The following is a 16,616-nucleotide window of genomic DNA, read 5'->3' as shown; positions in this document are numbered from 1 at the left end:
GCAAATTTAGGACAAGATGAGCTGCCACTGTGTGACCACAGCCCTGAGCTTCTCCTTTCAAGATGAGCTAGTCCATACTACAGAAAAATAAGGGTGCAAGCACCGTCTACAGGCTCACGCCTGTAATCCTAACCCCTCAGGAGGGCTGACACCTGAGGACAGAGGTTTGAAACCAGTCTGGAAAGAAAAGTCCATGAAACTCTTTAACTAACCAGCAAAAGGTTAGAAGTGAAGTTGTGGTTCAAGCGATAGAGCACTAGCTTTGAGTGAAAAAGCGAAGAGACAGTGCCCAGTGCTCTAAATACAAGTCCCAGTGCTGGCACAAATATAAATTACAAAACAAGCAAACCAACCACAAGCTGGATGCAGGTGGCTCACGCCTGTAATCCTAGCTACTCAGGAGGCTGAGATCTAAGGATCTCTGTTCAAAGCCAGCCCAGGCAGGAAAGTCCATGAGACTCTTATCTCCCAGAAACCCTAGAAAACCAGAAGTGGCACTGTGGCTCAAGTGGTAGAGCACGTGCCTTGAGCTGCAGAGCTCAGGGACAGCGCCCAAGCTGAGTTCAAGCCTCACAATCGACAAAAACAAAAACCCCACAAAAACCTGAACATGGTTACCTTAAACACATCCTATTGCAATCTCCCCCCACCCCCAACACGAAAGAAAAACCAGAACAGAGAACAGAAGTCTCGCCGGTCAGGCACAGGCGCAGCATGGAGTTGAGGGCATATCTGGATACAAAGTTCTTCCAGTGGAATAAGAGAGCTCTCCAATGGAAGCAGAGCTGCGGCTCAAGTGGGAGAATGCTAGCCTTGAGCAAAAAAGCCCAGGGACAGGCACAACAAAAGAAAACAAGAGCTTTCTGCAATTGGACAATGTTTTATTAAAAACCACACACACACACACACACACACACACACACACACACAATGGCGACAAAGGTGGACAGGGAAGGAGGGGACAACAGGCTGATCACATGGGGTTTCTGTATGTACGCTGGCCAGAAGACCAGATGACGAGTTGGGGGAATCAGCGTGGCTGCTATGGGAGCACTTGGGAGCACGGAGGAGCCGAGGTCCTGTCTGCAGAGCGCAGAAACGCCTTGGTTGTGCTTAGTAGGGTCATCAGTACCTGAGGCGCCACCGAGAGCAGGAAGTGGGGAAGTCCCCAAAAGGGAAGTGTTCTTCAAAGAAGATTGCAAAAACAATCTCTTGCAGACTCAGGAGCTCCGCAGACCTGCATGTTGGTAAAGTAGGTGGTTAGGGGGTCTTCTTGGCACCCACCAGCCTGTGCAGGACTTGGCGTAGGACTTTTCCAGAAGTCATGCTTGGTGTGCTTCAGTGTGGCAGGTCCTGTACCCACAGGTTGTCTTCAGAGGCCTGGGGGCCGCCCCCTCAGGCAGATGCATCTTGGGAAGGAAATGGCCACGTCAGGTCAGCTTGCCAGGAACAGAGACCACCCACAAGGGACAGGCTGGACCCCAAGTCCCGATCCATGCTCTCCTCAACCTGGCAATAACTTGTTAGAATATTTCATGCTTTTCTTTTTTTTTTTGGTGCCAGTCCTGGAGCTTGAACTCAGGGCCTGGCCATGGGCCCTGACCTTCTTTTGCTCAAGGCTAGCGCTCTACCACTTGAACCACAGTGCCATTTCTGGCTTTTTCTGTGTATATGATACTGAGGAATGGCCTAGGCCTTCAAGCATGCTAGGCAAGCACTCTACCACTAAGCCACATTCCCAGGCCTATTTTATGCTTCTTAAATACATCTCTACAAAAGGTAAGTAGTGAAGAGGGGCTTCCTGTCCCTCCCCAGCCCTGCTGGAGACCTGAAGGTGGTAACCCTCTAACTCCAGTAGCTGTTATTCTCTCTTTTTTGTTCCCTCCCTCCCTCCCTCCCTCCCTCCCTCCCTTCCTTCCTTCCGGAGCCATTGGCCTAATTTTATTTTATAATTTTTGTGGGTTTTTTTTTTGCCAGTCCTGGGGCTTGAACTCAGGGCTTGGGCACTGTCCCTGAGCCTCTCTGTGCTCAAGACTAGTGCTCTACTACTTGGGCCACAGAGCCACTTCCGGCTTTTTCTGAGTAGTTTATTGGAGATTAAGAGTTGCACGGACTTTCCAGTCTCGAACCGTGATCCTCAGATCTCAGCCACCTGAATAGCTAGGATTTTAGGTGTGAGCCACCAGTGCCTGGCTTTTCTTTTTTCCTTCTGTTATTGGCACTTGAATCCAGGTGCTGTTCCTTGGCTTTTTTTTTTTTTCACTTAAGGCTGGTACTCTACCATTTGACTCTAACTTTTAGGAAGTTATTTAGAGATAAGTGTCTCACAAGATTTTTCTTTCTGGGCTGGCTTCCAATGCAATCCTCAGACCCCAGCTTCCTGAGCTACTGCACCTGGCTTCTCCATCTTTTTTTTTTGGTCGGTCATGGGCCTTGAATTCAGGGCCTGGGCACTGTCCCTCAGCTCTTCAGCTTAAGGCTAGCGCTCTACCATTTGAGCCACAGCGCCACTTCCGGCTTTTTTCTGCTTATGTGGTGCTGAGGAATTGAACCCAGGGCCTCATGCATGTGAGGCAAGCACTCTACCACTGAACCATCTTCCCAGTCATATTTTTTGGTGGGTCGTGGGCTTGAACTCTGGGCTTGGGCACTGTCCCTGAGCTCTTCAGCTCAAGGCGAGTGCTCTACTGCTTGAGCCACAGTGCCACTTCCAGTTTTCTAGTGGCTTATTGGAGATAAGAGTCTCACGGACTTTCCTGCCCAGGCTGGCTTTGAACCGCAATCCTCAGATCTCAGCCTCCTGAGTAGCTAGGATTACAGGCGTGAGCCACCGGCGCCCGGCTAGCCTCATGGTTTTTACATTGAGTCCTTGCATGACCATGTAACAATTTATACAATTAGTCTCCTTTTATAAGGGCATGAAGGTTGAGGTTGTTTTCTTGTTCTTTATTTATTTTTGGCAAGTCCTGGGGCTTAAACTCACAGCCTGGGCACTGTCCCTGAGCTTCTTTTGCTCAAGGGTAGCACTCTACCACTTGAGCCACAGTGCCACTTCCAGCTTTTTCTATTTATGTGGTACTGAGGAATGGAACCCACAGCTTCATGCATGCTAGGCAAGCACTCTACCACTAAGCCACATTCCAGCCCATCTTTTTCTTTTTTAAATTACTATTATTATTAATGTGACTTTAGCTAAGTATCACCATTCCACAATACTGTGAAATTTATGTAATCACTTACTCTCAATAAAGGAATAAAAATAAAAAAATAAGTTACTAAACAATGCTGTAATGAACACTCTTGAAAATAGACTTTTACATACATTTCTACGGGTTTGTATCTCTTTTTTTGCCAGTCCTGGTGCTTGAACTCAGGGCCTGGGCACTGTCTCTGAGCTTCTTTTTGCTCAAAGCTTGCACTCTACCACTTGAGCCACAGCACCACTTCTGGTCTTTTCTGTTTATGTGGTACTAAGGAATTGGACCCCAGGGCTTCATGCATGCTAGGCAAGCACTCTACCATGTAGCCACATTCTCAGCCCTGGTTTATATCTTTAAAATGAGTTCTTAGAAGTAGACTGTTAGGAGAGCTTGAGTCAACTGTTCTAATTTGTATCTTTCTTTGAGCCAGAACTTTTTTTCTTTGTTCTTTTTTAAAAACCACATTAGAAACACCAAAGTCTAGCTGGGGGGCTAGAAAGGTGGCTCAGCGGTAGAGTGCTTGCCTTGCCTTGCCCTGTGTTCAATTCCTCAGCACAACATAAGCAGAAAAAGCCGGAAGCTGTGCTGTAGCTAAAGTGGTAGAGCGCTAACCTTGAGCTGAAGAACTGAGGGACAGTGCCCAGGCCCAGAGTTCAAGCCCCACGACTGGAAAAAAGAAAAAAAGAAAAGAAAAAAAGAAGAAAGTCAAAGTCTAGCTGGATGCCGGTGGCTCACACCTGTAATCCTAGCTACTCAGGAGGCTGAGCTCATCTGAGGATCATGGTTCAAGCCAGCCAGGGCAGGAAAGTCCATGAAATTCTTATCTCTAATTAACCATCAAAAAGATTGGGAGTGTAGCTGTGGCTCAAGTGGTAAAGTGTTAGCCTTGAGCAAAAGAAGTCAGAAACAATGCCCAGGCCCTGAGTTCAAGTGCACATATACACACACACATCACCACCACCACCACCACCAGAAATATAAAAGCCTGTGTGTTGTGATGAGTTGCTACAGAAGGTAGCCCAGGACAACTGACTCCTCCCAGCCCTCACCTCAAAACCCCTGGTGGAAGTGGCGCTGTAGCTCAAGCAGCAGAGCACTCGCCTTATGCTGAAGAGCTCAGGGACAGCACCCCAGCCCAGAGTTCAAGCCCCACGACAACAAACAAACAAACAAATCTCCTTCTGGCTACAGGAAGCCCGAAGCCAAAATATCCAAAAATATCCAGAGCAGGCGATTCCACAAGGCAGAGCACAGACCAGTGTTTGCCCAGAATTGCAGCAGGTTGGTTTTGGATGAGTATTAATGGATATAGGGTTTCTTTCTGAGGTGATGAAAATGTTTTAAAATTGTAGTGATGTTTGCACAATTCTGTGAATATCCTGAAAACCACTAATTTGTACACTTTAGGTGAGTGAACTATGTGTGGTATGTGATTTATTTCCCAGTAAAGCTAGTTTAGAGAAAAGAAACATGAATGAAGCAGGACACTGGTAGCTCATGCCTGGAATCCTAGCTAACCAGAGGCTGAGAGCTGAGGATGGTGGTTCAAAGCTAGCTCTGGCAGAAAAGTCTATGAGAATCTTTTCTATAGCTAACTGGCAAAAAGCCAGAAGTAGAAGTATGGCTCAAGTGGTAGAATGCTAGCCTTAAACAAAAAAGTTAAGAACAGCAACCAGGCCTTGAATTCAAGCCTGCTATTGACACAATTATAGGGGGCAGGCGGGATGCTGGGAAGGTGGCTTAGTGGTAGAGTGCTTGCCTTGCATGCATGAGGCCCTGTGTTCGATTCTTCAGTACCACATAAGCAGAAAAAGCCAGAAGTGGCGCTGTGGCTCAAGTGGTAGAGCACTAGCCTTAAGTAAAATGAAACTCAGAGAGAGCGCCCAAGCGCTGAGTTCAAACCCCAGGATCAGCACCAGAAAGAAAAGAAAGAAAGAAGCTGGGTGCTGGTGGCTCACACCTGCAATCCTACCTACTCAGGAGGCTGAGAGCTGAGGATCACGGTTCAAATCCAGCCCAGGCAAGAATGTCTGTGAAACTCTTATCTCCAATCAACCCCCAGAAAACTGGAAGTGGTGCTGTGGCTCAAGTGGTGGAGTGCTAGCCTTGAGCTGAAGAGCTGAGGGACAGTGCCCAGGCCCAGAGTTTAAGCCCCATGACCGGCCAAAAAAAAAAGAGGTGGCGAGGGAGGGAGGGAGAAGGGAGAAAGGAAGGATAAAAGGAAGGAAGGGAAAAGAAAAATGGGATGAAAATGTACAACGTATGTCTCTGTGCCAGTAGCTCATACCTGTGATCCTAGCTATTGAAGAGGCTGAGATCTAGAGGATCACAGTTTGAAGCTAGCCTGGACAAAAAAGTTCCAGCTCCAAAATAACTAGCAAAAACCATCTGGGAGTGTAGCTCATGTGGTAGAGGGCCTAGCAAACACAAGGCCATGAGTTCAAACCCCAGTACCACCAAAACAACAAAAAAAGAGCATGTAGAAGGGTTCATTAATATATAATGTCTAAAAATCATGTCTGTAAGTGTTTGTATAAGTGCATTGGTTAAAGTTGTGGAGGAGTTACCAAAAGCAGCAGCTAATCCTTTCTTGCTCTACCTTGCTCTGAGCTGTCCGTGGGCCTGCTTCCTGGGGCAAAGGCCTACTTTTGAGTTGCTCCTGCTCCTTGCAGGAGGTGCTGGAATACAGATGACAGAACTCACCTGCTGACTGCGTTCCGCATGAGATCTTATAGGACAGCCACAAGCTTGCGAGGCACAGAAAAGTGGCCAGGAACCCAAAGATCTGCAAAGACAGACAGGAGAGGAAGGTCACGGGCCACATCCTATCTGATGCTCATCTGTGTTGTGCTTCCCGTTCTTTCTGTGGCCGGAAGAAGACTTGGGAGTCATCTGACACAACCACCTCCTCCCAGCTCAGCTGAAGCCCACAGAGGCCCGATTACCAGCTTCGTGTCCTCCCGTGCCCTGGTCAGGCCTGGAAGCTGTTTCTCTGTGTTTCCATTCTAGCAACCACTGGGTCTGGGCTCACATTTAGCTTTATAACTGAGTTGGACTTTATTCTGGACCAAGAACTAAGGAAAAAGTAGAACTGGATATTTTAATGTAGAATTAAAGTTTGTAGTGCTCCACTGGGATTTCGTGATGTGGTGGCAGTGTTAACATTTCTCTGGCTCTGCAGCCACATACAAGGCAAAGGTGGAGGCCTGGGCATCTACTTTCATATTTGTACTTTACTGTGACACATTCAAAACTTTATTCCTAAGCTGCTTTTAGAACAAAGTTACATATCATTAGTCTTTTAATTATAGCGTATAAGCACACCATGAGTTATAAAGAAGACATGTTTGAGCCAGGGCGCTTGTGGCTCACGCCTGCAATCCTAGTGACTCAGGAGGCTGAGATCGAGGATCATGGTTCAAAGCCAGCTAGGGCAAGAAAAGTCCGTGAGACTCTTATCTCCAATAAACCACTCAGAAAACTGGAAGTGATGCTGTGGCTCAAGTGGTAGAGCACTAATCTTGAGCTGAAGAGCTCAGGGACAGCACTCAGACCCCCCCCCAAAAAAAAAACACATATTTACAAAAGAAAAAGCCAGTTGCATTCTGGTAGCTCATGCCTGTAATCCCAGCTACTCAAGGAGGTGGAGATTTGAAGATCATAGTTCAAAGCCAGCCCAGGCAGGAAAAGTTTGTGAGATTCTTATCTCTAATTAACCTCCAGAAAACCGGAAGTGGCACTGTGGCTCAAAGTGGTAGAGCGCTAGCCTTGAGCAAAAGAGCTTAGGGATGAGGGTGAAGGGGGGTGTGGGGGGGTGAGATGGGAAGGAATGGTAAAGGGAAACAAAGGAGGCCACAATGCTTGATAAGAAATGCACTCATTACCTTGCCCCTGTAATTGTAACCCCTCTCTATGGTATTTTCACAATTAAAAAAAAAAGAGCTTAGAGACAGTGCCCAGGCCCTCAGTTTAAGTCCCATGACTGACGGGAGAGAGAGAGAGAGACAGAGAGAGAGAGAGACAGAGAGAGAGAGAAAGAAAAAGAGAAAGAAAGAAAGAGAAAGAACGAACCATGAGGACAGTTTAATAAGGTATCAAACCCAGCGTTAATTCTTGGGATGGAACACTGCTCCACATTCTATATCTTGTTCCTACCCTGATTTTAGAATAGCAGTTATATGCTCCTCCCCCCACCTCCTCTTCTTCTCCTTTTCATGCTGATACTAAGAATTGAATTCAGGGCCTGAACACTGTCCCTTCGCTTTTTTGCTTATGTCTGGCACTCTGCCACTTGAGGTACACCTCCACTTACAACTTTTTGTTGGTTAACTGGAGATGAGTCTTGAGTATTTGTCTGCCTGGGCTGGCTTTGAACTGGAATCCTCAGTTCTCAGCCTCCTCAGTAGCTAGGATCACAGGCGTGAGCCCCCAGCGCCCAGCTGCATGCTTCTTTAATTGCAGCATGGAAGCTTGTGTCACAGTGCAGCGAGGATGGCGCTGTCTTCTCTTCTCCAGGCCCACCCAGGGCCTGAGCATGAGGAGGCCAGGCTGGGGCTCTTCATTCAGGGCGGGCCTGGGACCTGGGAGAGGGCTCAGTGGATGGCCAAGGGCAGGTGGTGTGGGGGGGGGGAGCGGAGGACTGGAACCACATTTCTTACATGGGACCACCACTGGCAGTAGGGCAGACATTAAGCGCCTGCCAGGATCTAAGCCTTCAGGTGAATGGACTCCTTGGTCCTCACAGCTCTGTGTGGGGGAAGCTAGTGTTACTCTCCGCCCCTTTTTATGTCCAAGCTAAACAAATGGAGACACAGGAAGTCAACTATTTAGCCTAAAGCCACAGAGCCAGCCAGGGCTGGGTGCAGGGTTCCCAGACCCACACAGGGACCTCAGGGTCTCTATGCCACCACAGTGCAGGGCAAGTCTCCAGACTTATGGAAACAGTTCAGGGAGCTGCCAGAAAGGCTGCCTTTTCAACACGAGTTGCTTTCCTTTTTCAGGCTGACTGCTGGTTAACATTGCTCTCCCCGTCGCACCCCACCCCAGCCTGCACCCCCCTCCTCTCCTCCCCAGAGCCTTCTCCCCTCAGCTCCCAATTGTACCAATTGTCTAGAGCACATAATTAGCCCATTAGAGCCTGGCCTGGCTGGGCTGACATTGTCTCTTTTGCACAATTAGCACATTACATACCATCCCGGGCTCCAACTGTCTGCACTACATAATTAAACAGTTTATTATTATATCAGTAGAGAATGCTATTCTAGAAGACAAAGGCTTTTGTACTAATTGTCATTCATGTGTGCCCTGTCCTCATGTCCTAAGGCAAATGAACATTTCTTTTTGTTTGTTTGCTTGTTTTATTTCTTCTGACTGTCGAGCCCAGGTTTAGCCTTAGGTCCAAAGCTGGTAGATGACAAATGTTAGCTGTTCGTTGAGCCAGGCATCAGTGGCACTAAAAAAAACAAGTTAATGGGCACTTGGGGGCCTCACTGTAATCCTAGCTGCTCAGGAGTCTGAGATCTGATGATCATGGTTCAACATCGACTCAGGCAGATGACTCGAAGAGATTCTTATCTCCAAGTAACCAGCAAAAAATCAGAAGTAGAGGTATGGCGCAAGTGGTAAAGTGCCACCATGAGCAAAAAAAGCCAAGTGAGACTGCACCTTGAGTTCAAGCCCCAGTAGTGGCATGCACCTGCGCACATGTTAGCTGTAAGGACTCTAGGACTGACCATTATGTGAAACCTGATTATAAAGCCCACTGGGAATCTCTTCGTGTCTGCCTGCAGCACACTGGGCAGGAGTCCAGCTCTGCCCTTTCACCTTGCACTGTTGTTGGGCAGTTCCTCACCTGCTGCTGCCCCTCACCCTGCTCAGAGACTGCAGAGTAGGCATCAGCTATGGGATTATGGGATGATCATTTAGGGGGTGTTAGGATTGAGGCGAGGTTGGCCATCTCTCAGAGTGATATTCATTTCCTATGTGACCTTCAAAGAAACACTCTATCTCTTAGTGAAATTTCAGGAGCATACCCACCCCCAGGCCTGGAGAATTTTGAAGTATAACAATAAAACCATCACAGATTTGAGCTTTTCTTTCTTTCTTTTTTTTTTTTTTTGTCGGTCGTGGGGCTTGAACTCTGGGCCTGGGTGCTGTCCCTCAGCTCTTCAGCTCAAGGCAAGCACTCTACTGCTTGAGCCACAGCACCACTTCTGGTTTTCTAGTGGTTAATTGAAGATAAGAGTCTCCTAGACTTTTCTGCACAGGCTGGCTTTGAACTATGATCCTCAGATCTCAGCCTCCTCTGTAGCTAGGATTACAGGCATGAGCCATGGGCACTAGGCTTGAGCTTTTCTTTTCTCTTCTGTCTGGTATTGGGGTTTGAACTCAGGGCCTGGCCCACTGTCCTTTAGCTTTTTTTTTTGGTTTGTTTGTTGGCTGGTTGTGGGGCTTGAACTCTGGGCCTGGGCACTGTCCCTCAGCTCCTCAGCTCAAGGCTAGTATGAGCCACAGTGACACTTCTGGTTTTCTGGTGGTTTATTGGAGATAAGAGTCTCATGGACTTTCCTGCTCGGGCTGTCTTTGAACCATGATCCAATCTCAGCCTCCTGAGTAGCTATGATTACAGGTATGAGCCACTAGAGCCTGGCTTCCTTTAGCTTTTTTTGCTCAAGTGCTGTACCACTTGAGTCACAGCTCCATTTCTGGCTTTTTGGTAGTTAATTGGAAATAAGAGTATCACAGGGCTTTCCTGCCAGGGCTGACTTTGAACCATGATCCTCAGATCTCAGGAGTTGGGATCATAAGGATGAGCTACTAGTGCTTAGCAGAGCTTTTCTTAAAACTTTACAATTCTCAGTTGGGTGCAGGTGGCTCACGCCTGTAATCCTAGTGATTCAGGAGGCTGAGATCTGAGGATCGGATTCAAAGCCAGCCTGGGCAATAAAGTCCTGTGAGACTCCAATAAACTACTCGAAAAAAATGCTGGAAGGGCTTGGGACAACATCCAGATCCTGAGTTCAAGCCCAAGACCATCCAAAAAAAAAAAAGGAAGGAAGGAAGGAAGGGAAAGAAAAGAAAAGAAAAGAAAGGCTTAGGCTTGGTGGCAGGGGCTCATGCCTGTAATTCTAGCTACTCAGGAGGCTGAGATCTAAGGATCAGGATTTGAAGCCAGCCCAGGCAGAAAAGTCCATAAGACTCTTTATCTTCAGTTAACCACCAAAAAGGCTGTAAGAGGAGCTGAGACTCAAGTGGTAGAATTCTAGCACTGAGCACAAAAGCTCAAGGACAGTGCCCAGGCCCTGAGTTCAAATTCTAGTAGTGGTGCACACGTGCGCGCGCATGCATACACACACACACACACACACACACATGTAAAAAAGGTCCCCAAACTACCACTGTGTTCCAGAAGTCACCCCCTTTTGTTCCCCCTCCAGGAGGAAAGTGAGCACGAAGTCAAGAACTTGTTCCTAAGGGCTCAAGGACATCCTCACCGCTCCAGCTATCAGTCCGCTCTGGTTGTAACTCTTGGAGGCCGCCACGATGGAGGCGATGAGGAGAAGCAGGGTACCGATCACATAGTGCAGAAGTTCCTGAGGGAAAACAAAGCCAAGAAATGGATTGCGTGGTTACTCCTGGTTCTAGGGAACAACTGGGCATCAGAAAAGATAGTGAGTTGGGTGCCAGTGGTCCCACACCTATAATCCTAGCTACTCAGGAAGCTGAGATCTGAGGACCGCTGTTCAAAGCCAACTTGAGCAGAAAAGCCCATGAGATTCTTTTTTTGGGTCCGATCATGGGGCCTGAACTCTGGGCCTGGGCGCTGTCCCTCAGCTCTTCAGCTCAAGGCGAGCGCTCTACCACTTGAGCTACAGCGCCACTTCTGGTTTTCTGGTGATTTATTGGAGATAGGAGTCTCATGGTCTCTCCTGCCCGGGCTGGCTTTGAACTGTGATCCTCAGATCTCAGCCTCCTGAGCAGCTAGGATTACAGGCGTGAGCCACCAGCACCCGGCTTCATGAGACTCTTATTTCCAATAAACTACTCAGAAAAAGCTGGAAGTGACTCTGTGGCTCAAGTAATAGAATGCTAGCCTTGAGCACAAAGATATCACCCAGGCCCCACGTTCAACCCCAGCACTAGGAAAAAAAATGGCTAAAAGGGAATAGCTGTAGTCTCTTCTCCCTGCAGTTTAGCCGTGGGAGCTGCACAGCCGGCAGGTAACCAGTACAGAAAGTAGACTATGAAGAAGCTATGAACTATAAAGAATGATGCCCAAGCCAGACATTGGTGGGTCACACCTATAATCCTAGCTACCCAGGAATCTGGTATCTGAGGATTAAGATTGTTAGTCTGTGACACTCATCTCCAATTTAATCACCAAAAAGTGGGAAGTGGAATTGTGGCTCAAATAGTAGAATTCTAGCCTTGAACACAAAAGCTCAGGGATAGCATCCAGACCCTGAGTTCAAGCCCTAGGATCAGCACTTAAAAAACAAAAAACAAAACAACAACAACAACAAAAAACAGAGGCTGGGAAGGTGGCTCAGTGGTAGAGTGTTTGCTTTGCATTCATGAGGCCCTGGGTTCGATTCCTCAACACCACATAAGCAGAAAAATCCAGAAGTGGTGCTGTGGCTCAAGTGGTAGAGCGCTAGCCTTGAGCTGAAGAGCTGAGGGACAGCACCCAGGCCCAGAGTTCAGGCCCCATGACTGACAAAAAAAAAAAAAAAAAGGCAGGCTTGCAGGTAGATTCACCAGCTGAGTGGTATACCAACAGATCTCAGCAATAGAGCAGTTTTTAATGGGTCTCTTTTTTTCTCAGGGTCCCCGTCACCTTCTGCCTGCTCAACATCATTAAGTTCAAAGCCTGGGCTGGCTTTGAACTACAACCCTCAGGTTTCAGCCTCCTGAGTATCCAGGAGTGCCAATGCCCTCTAGCTACTTTTTGTTTATGTATGCTGGTTCTGGGGCTTCACCTCAGGGCCTGGGCCTTGTCCCTGAGCTTTGGTACTCCAGGCTAGAGTTCTATCACTTGAGCCATATCTCCACTTCCAGCTTTTTGGTGGTTAACTAGAGATAAGAATCTCCTGGGTTTTTCTGTCTGGGTTATTTTTTTTTTTAATTGATGTTGGGGCTTGAACTCTGGGCCTGGGCGTTGTCCCTCAGCTCTTCAGCTCAAGGCTAGCGCTCTACCACTTGAGCCACAGTGCCACTTCTGATTTTCTGGTAGTTTATCAGAGATAAGAGTCTCATGGATTTTCTTGCCTGGGCTGGCTTTGAACCACAATCCTCAGATCGCAGCCTGCTAAGTAGCTAGGATTACAGGCGTGAGCCACCAGTATTCGGCTGGGTTGGCTTCTAAAAGTGATCCTCAGATCTCAACCTCCTGAGTAACTAGGATTATAGGTGTGAGCAACTTGGGCCTGGCTTTCTTTTTGTTTTTCAGTGTTAGGGATTGAGCCCAGGGCTTTGAAGTACTAGGAGCTGCTACTGAGCTATATCCCTTGCTGTGAAGGGCCTTAGAATACACTGACAAAACAAACACAATCACTAATCACTAATGGCTGACTTCTGTAATCCTAAACTACTTTGGGGGCTGAGATGTGAGGAGCATGAAGCCAGCCCAGGCAGGAAAATCCATGAGACTGTTATTTCCAGTTAACCAGCAAAAAGTTGAAAGAAGGTGTGGCTCAAGTGGGAGAGCACCAGCCTTAAGTGAAAAAGCTAAGGGACAATGCTGCCCAGGCTCTAAATTCAAACCTTAGTACTGGCGCGCGCACACACACACACACACACACACACACACACACACACACACACACACACACACACACACACACACAGCAGCAGCAGTAGCCTTAGCAAGCAGATAAGACATTGCAACTCTTAGAAAACAGCTAAGAAGACTACTTTCACACACACACACACACACACACACACACACACACACACACAGCAGCAGCAGCAGCAGCAGTAGCCTTAGCAAGCAGATAAGACATTGCAACTCTTAGAAAACAGCTAAGAAGACTACTTTGGCATACAACCTGGCAGTTCCTCAAACAATTAAACATACAGTTTAATTCCACTCTTAGATATATCCCCAAGAAAAATGAAGCCAGGAGCTGGTGGCTCACGCCTGTAATCTCATCTACTTAGGAGGCTGAGATCTGAAGATTATAGTTCAAAGCCCGTCCCAACAGGAAAGTCTCTGAGACTTTTATCTTTAATTAGCCACCTGAAAACTGAAGTGGCTCTGTGGCTTAAAGTGGTAGAGTACTAGTGAGCAGAAAAATGCAGGGACAGTTCAAGCCCATGACTGGAAAAAAAAAATGAGAATACAACTCAGCATAGTGGTACACACCTGAAATACCAGCACTCGGGAGGCTAAAGCAAAGGAGGATCCTAAAGTTAAGGTCTAACAAGACTGTTTTAAAACACAAAACTTGCTACGTGTTGGTGGCTCATGCCTATAATCCTAGCTACACAGGAGGCTGAGAAATAAGGATCATGGTTCAAAGCCAGCTCAGATCGGGAAGTCCTTGAGACTCTTCAATAACCACCAAAAAGCCAGAAGTGAAGCTGTGACTCAAGTGGTAGAGTGCTAGCCTTGAACAAAAAAGCTTAGGGACAGTGTTCAGGCCCTGAGTTCAAGCCCCAGGACTGACATTAAAAAACAAAAAACATGCCCGCAAACTAAAACTAAAACTAAAAATAATAAATAATAAAACCTCAAAACTCAAAAAAGAAGGAAAAGAAAATGAAAACAAGCCCACACAAAAACCTTGTACATGAATGTTTTCTGTCACATTATTCATTGTAGCCAAATGGTGAAAACAACCCAACTATACTCATGATAAAAATACAAGAGCAGAGCTTGGGGGCCCAAGCCTGAATCACAGCTACTTGGGAGACAGAGATAAGGGGATCAAAGTTTAAGGCCAGCCAAGGCAAGAAGTCTAGGAGACCTTATCTAAAACACAAGCTGGGCAGAGTGACTGTGAATTTGTCTGTGATCTCAGCTAGGCTGGAGGGATAGGTAGGAAGATCAAGGGGGACTGCCCCAGCAAAATCTGGAAAGCCCTTCTGAAAAAGAATTAAAACAAAGGGTTAGGGGTATGACTGAAGGAGATGGAGTCCTGCCTAAATTCAAACCCCAGTACCAGTGAAAACAAGAAAAACAAAAGAGGAGCTGGGTGCTGGTGGCTCAGGAGGCTGAGATCTGAGGCTCATGGTTCAAAACCAGCCCACGAAGGAAAATCTGTGAGACTCTTATCTCCAATTAACCAGCAGAAAACCAGAAGTGGAGCTGTGGCTCAAAGTTGTAGAGCACTAGCCTTGAGATCTCAGGGACAAAGTGAGAAAAGCCAGACAAAAAGATTATACACATATGATTTCATTTACACAAAATGTCCAGAATGGGAAACTTGTTAAGACAGGAAGTAGATTGGAGGCTGCTTAGGGCTAGGGATGAAAGGTAGGGAGATAAATGCCAAAGGGGATAGAAGTTCTTTCTTTCTCCTTTCTTGTTCATGTTCTTTACCTTCCTTCCTTCCTTTTTCTTTTCTTTCCTTTTTGTTGTTGTTGGTTGTGGAGTTTGAACTCAGAGCCTGGGCGCTGTCCCTGAGCTTTTTCACTCAAGGCTAGCACTCAACCACTTTGAGCCACAGCTCCACTTCTGGTTTTCTGGTGGTTAATTGGAGATAAGAGTCTCACAGACTTTCCTTTGTGGGCTGGTTTTGAACCATGAGCCTCAGATCTCAGCCTCCTGAATAGCTAGGATTACAGTCATGAGCCACCAGTGCCTGGCTAAAATTTCTTTTTGAGATGATTAAATATTTTAACATTGACTCTAGTGATGATTGCACAACTCTGGACTTCTATGCCACCCTTTGAATTATGTACTTTAAATGAGTGGTTGGGCCAGGTGCTGGTTCTCATTCTTGTAATCATGGATACTTCTGTGTTCCTCCTCCAACTTACATTGCTATTCTCTGTCACCTGAGAAAAATTGACATTGAAGTGAGAGCCATGAACTTCTTGCCACTGAAAAATGTTTTAGAAATTGGTAAGACATCAGGCAGAATCCCAAACTCAGAGCTGAAGTAGAAAAGGATGTTCTGAAAGAAGGAATGAGTGGACAGGAAGAATTTGAGCCAATGTGGAGGCACACTGGGAACACGGCCAGTTCTCTTACCGACAGGGGCCAGCTGATGCAAGTGAGCACGCGGTAGAAACGGAAGAGGTGCACCAGGTAGAAGGCGAGGATCATGATCAAGTCACATATAGTAACAACTTCAAAGTAGCTGTAGGCACTGTAGTCAGTCCATGGAGAGCTCCGCACGCAGATGAAGGCAATCAGCAGAGTGACCTGAGACAAATAGACAGAGACATTAGCTGGGGCCAGGGACTCAAGCCTGTAATCCTAGGCATTCAGGCTATCTGAGGATCACAGTTCAAAACCAGCCCAGCAGAAAATGCCATTAGACTTCAATTAGCCAGCAAGAGATTAACCAGCAAAAAGACTGTAGAGATGTGTTTCAAATGGTAGAGCACCAGCCTTGAGCAGGAAAAACTAAGGGAAAGCACAAGGCCCTGAGTTCAAGTCCCAGTATCAGCACAAACAAATAAATAAAAACAGAGACATCAGAGAAAAGCCTAAGACAAGCACCAAGGAACAAACAACAGAGAAACAACCAAGTGTCTCCTGCAGGTTGGAACTGATACATTGACTCAGGTCAGGTTATTTCCAAATAAGATGGATCAGAAGGGTGACAGAATTTCATTTCATATAGGACAAGCTTTTCAACCACATACTAGTGAACACTGACTGCCACAACCACAAACTTCGCTTCTAAAGTTTATTACATTGTACCAGCAGGATGGCTTCTCAGAAGGGAGCAAGGATGCCAGAAATTACAACGGTCATTTATTTGCCAGACTTCCACAGAGCAAAGAACAGAGGACAAGCCAGGCGGGCACTGATGGCTCTTGCCTGGCATCCAAGCTACTCTTAGGAGGCTGAAATTTAGAGGATCGAGGTTGGAAGTCTACTTAACAGAAAAGTCCTCAAGATTCTAGCTCCAAAATAACCAGCAAAGGCTGGAAGGTGGCTCAGTGGTGGAGTGCTTGCCTTGCATGCATGAGGCTCTGGATTCAATAACAGCACCAAATACACAGAAAAGGCCGTTAGTGGTGCTGTGGCTCAAGTGGTAGAGCACTAGCCTTGAGCTGAAGAGCTGAGGGACAGTGCCCAGGCCCATAGTTCAAGACCCATGACTGGAAAAAAAAAGCCAGCAAAAAGGTAGGCCTGAGGTGTAATAGAACACCAGACAGAAGCAAGAAATCATAGCAAAGCTAGTTGCTGGTGATTCTTGCCTGTCATCCTAGCTACTCCAAGGCTGAGATCTGAGGATC

The 16,616-nt window shown here is 46.9% G+C and overlaps 1 protein-coding gene across 1 annotated transcript in view; it reads right to left on the bottom strand.

The window, feature by feature from the left end:
• Positions 1–898: 898 nt before the first annotated feature.
• Positions 899–16,616, bottom strand: part of Cmtm7 (CKLF-like MARVEL transmembrane domain containing 7) — a 30,589-nt gene continuing 14,871 nt past the window's right edge. The window contains exons 3-6 of the mRNA XM_013028471.1: positions 15,397–15,570; positions 10,694–10,792; positions 5,904–5,985; positions 899–1,409 (exon numbers count right to left, since the gene is read on the bottom strand). Of these exons, the coding sequence (XP_012883925.1) occupies positions 1,396–1,409; positions 5,904–5,985; positions 10,694–10,792; positions 15,397–15,570 (369 nt within the window). The 3' untranslated portion in view covers positions 899–1,395. The remainder of the gene's footprint in view (positions 1,410–5,903; positions 5,986–10,693; positions 10,793–15,396; positions 15,571–16,616) is intronic.

The sequence above is a fragment of the Dipodomys ordii genome, unplaced genomic scaffold (genome assembly GCF_000151885.1).
Source record: "Dipodomys ordii isolate 6190 unplaced genomic scaffold, Dord_2.0 Scaffold110, whole genome shotgun sequence".
Taxonomy (NCBI): domain Eukaryota; kingdom Metazoa; phylum Chordata; class Mammalia; order Rodentia; family Heteromyidae; genus Dipodomys; species Dipodomys ordii.
The sequence above is the reverse complement of the archived record's forward strand: the minus strand, read 5'-3'. Positions and strand labels throughout refer to the sequence as shown.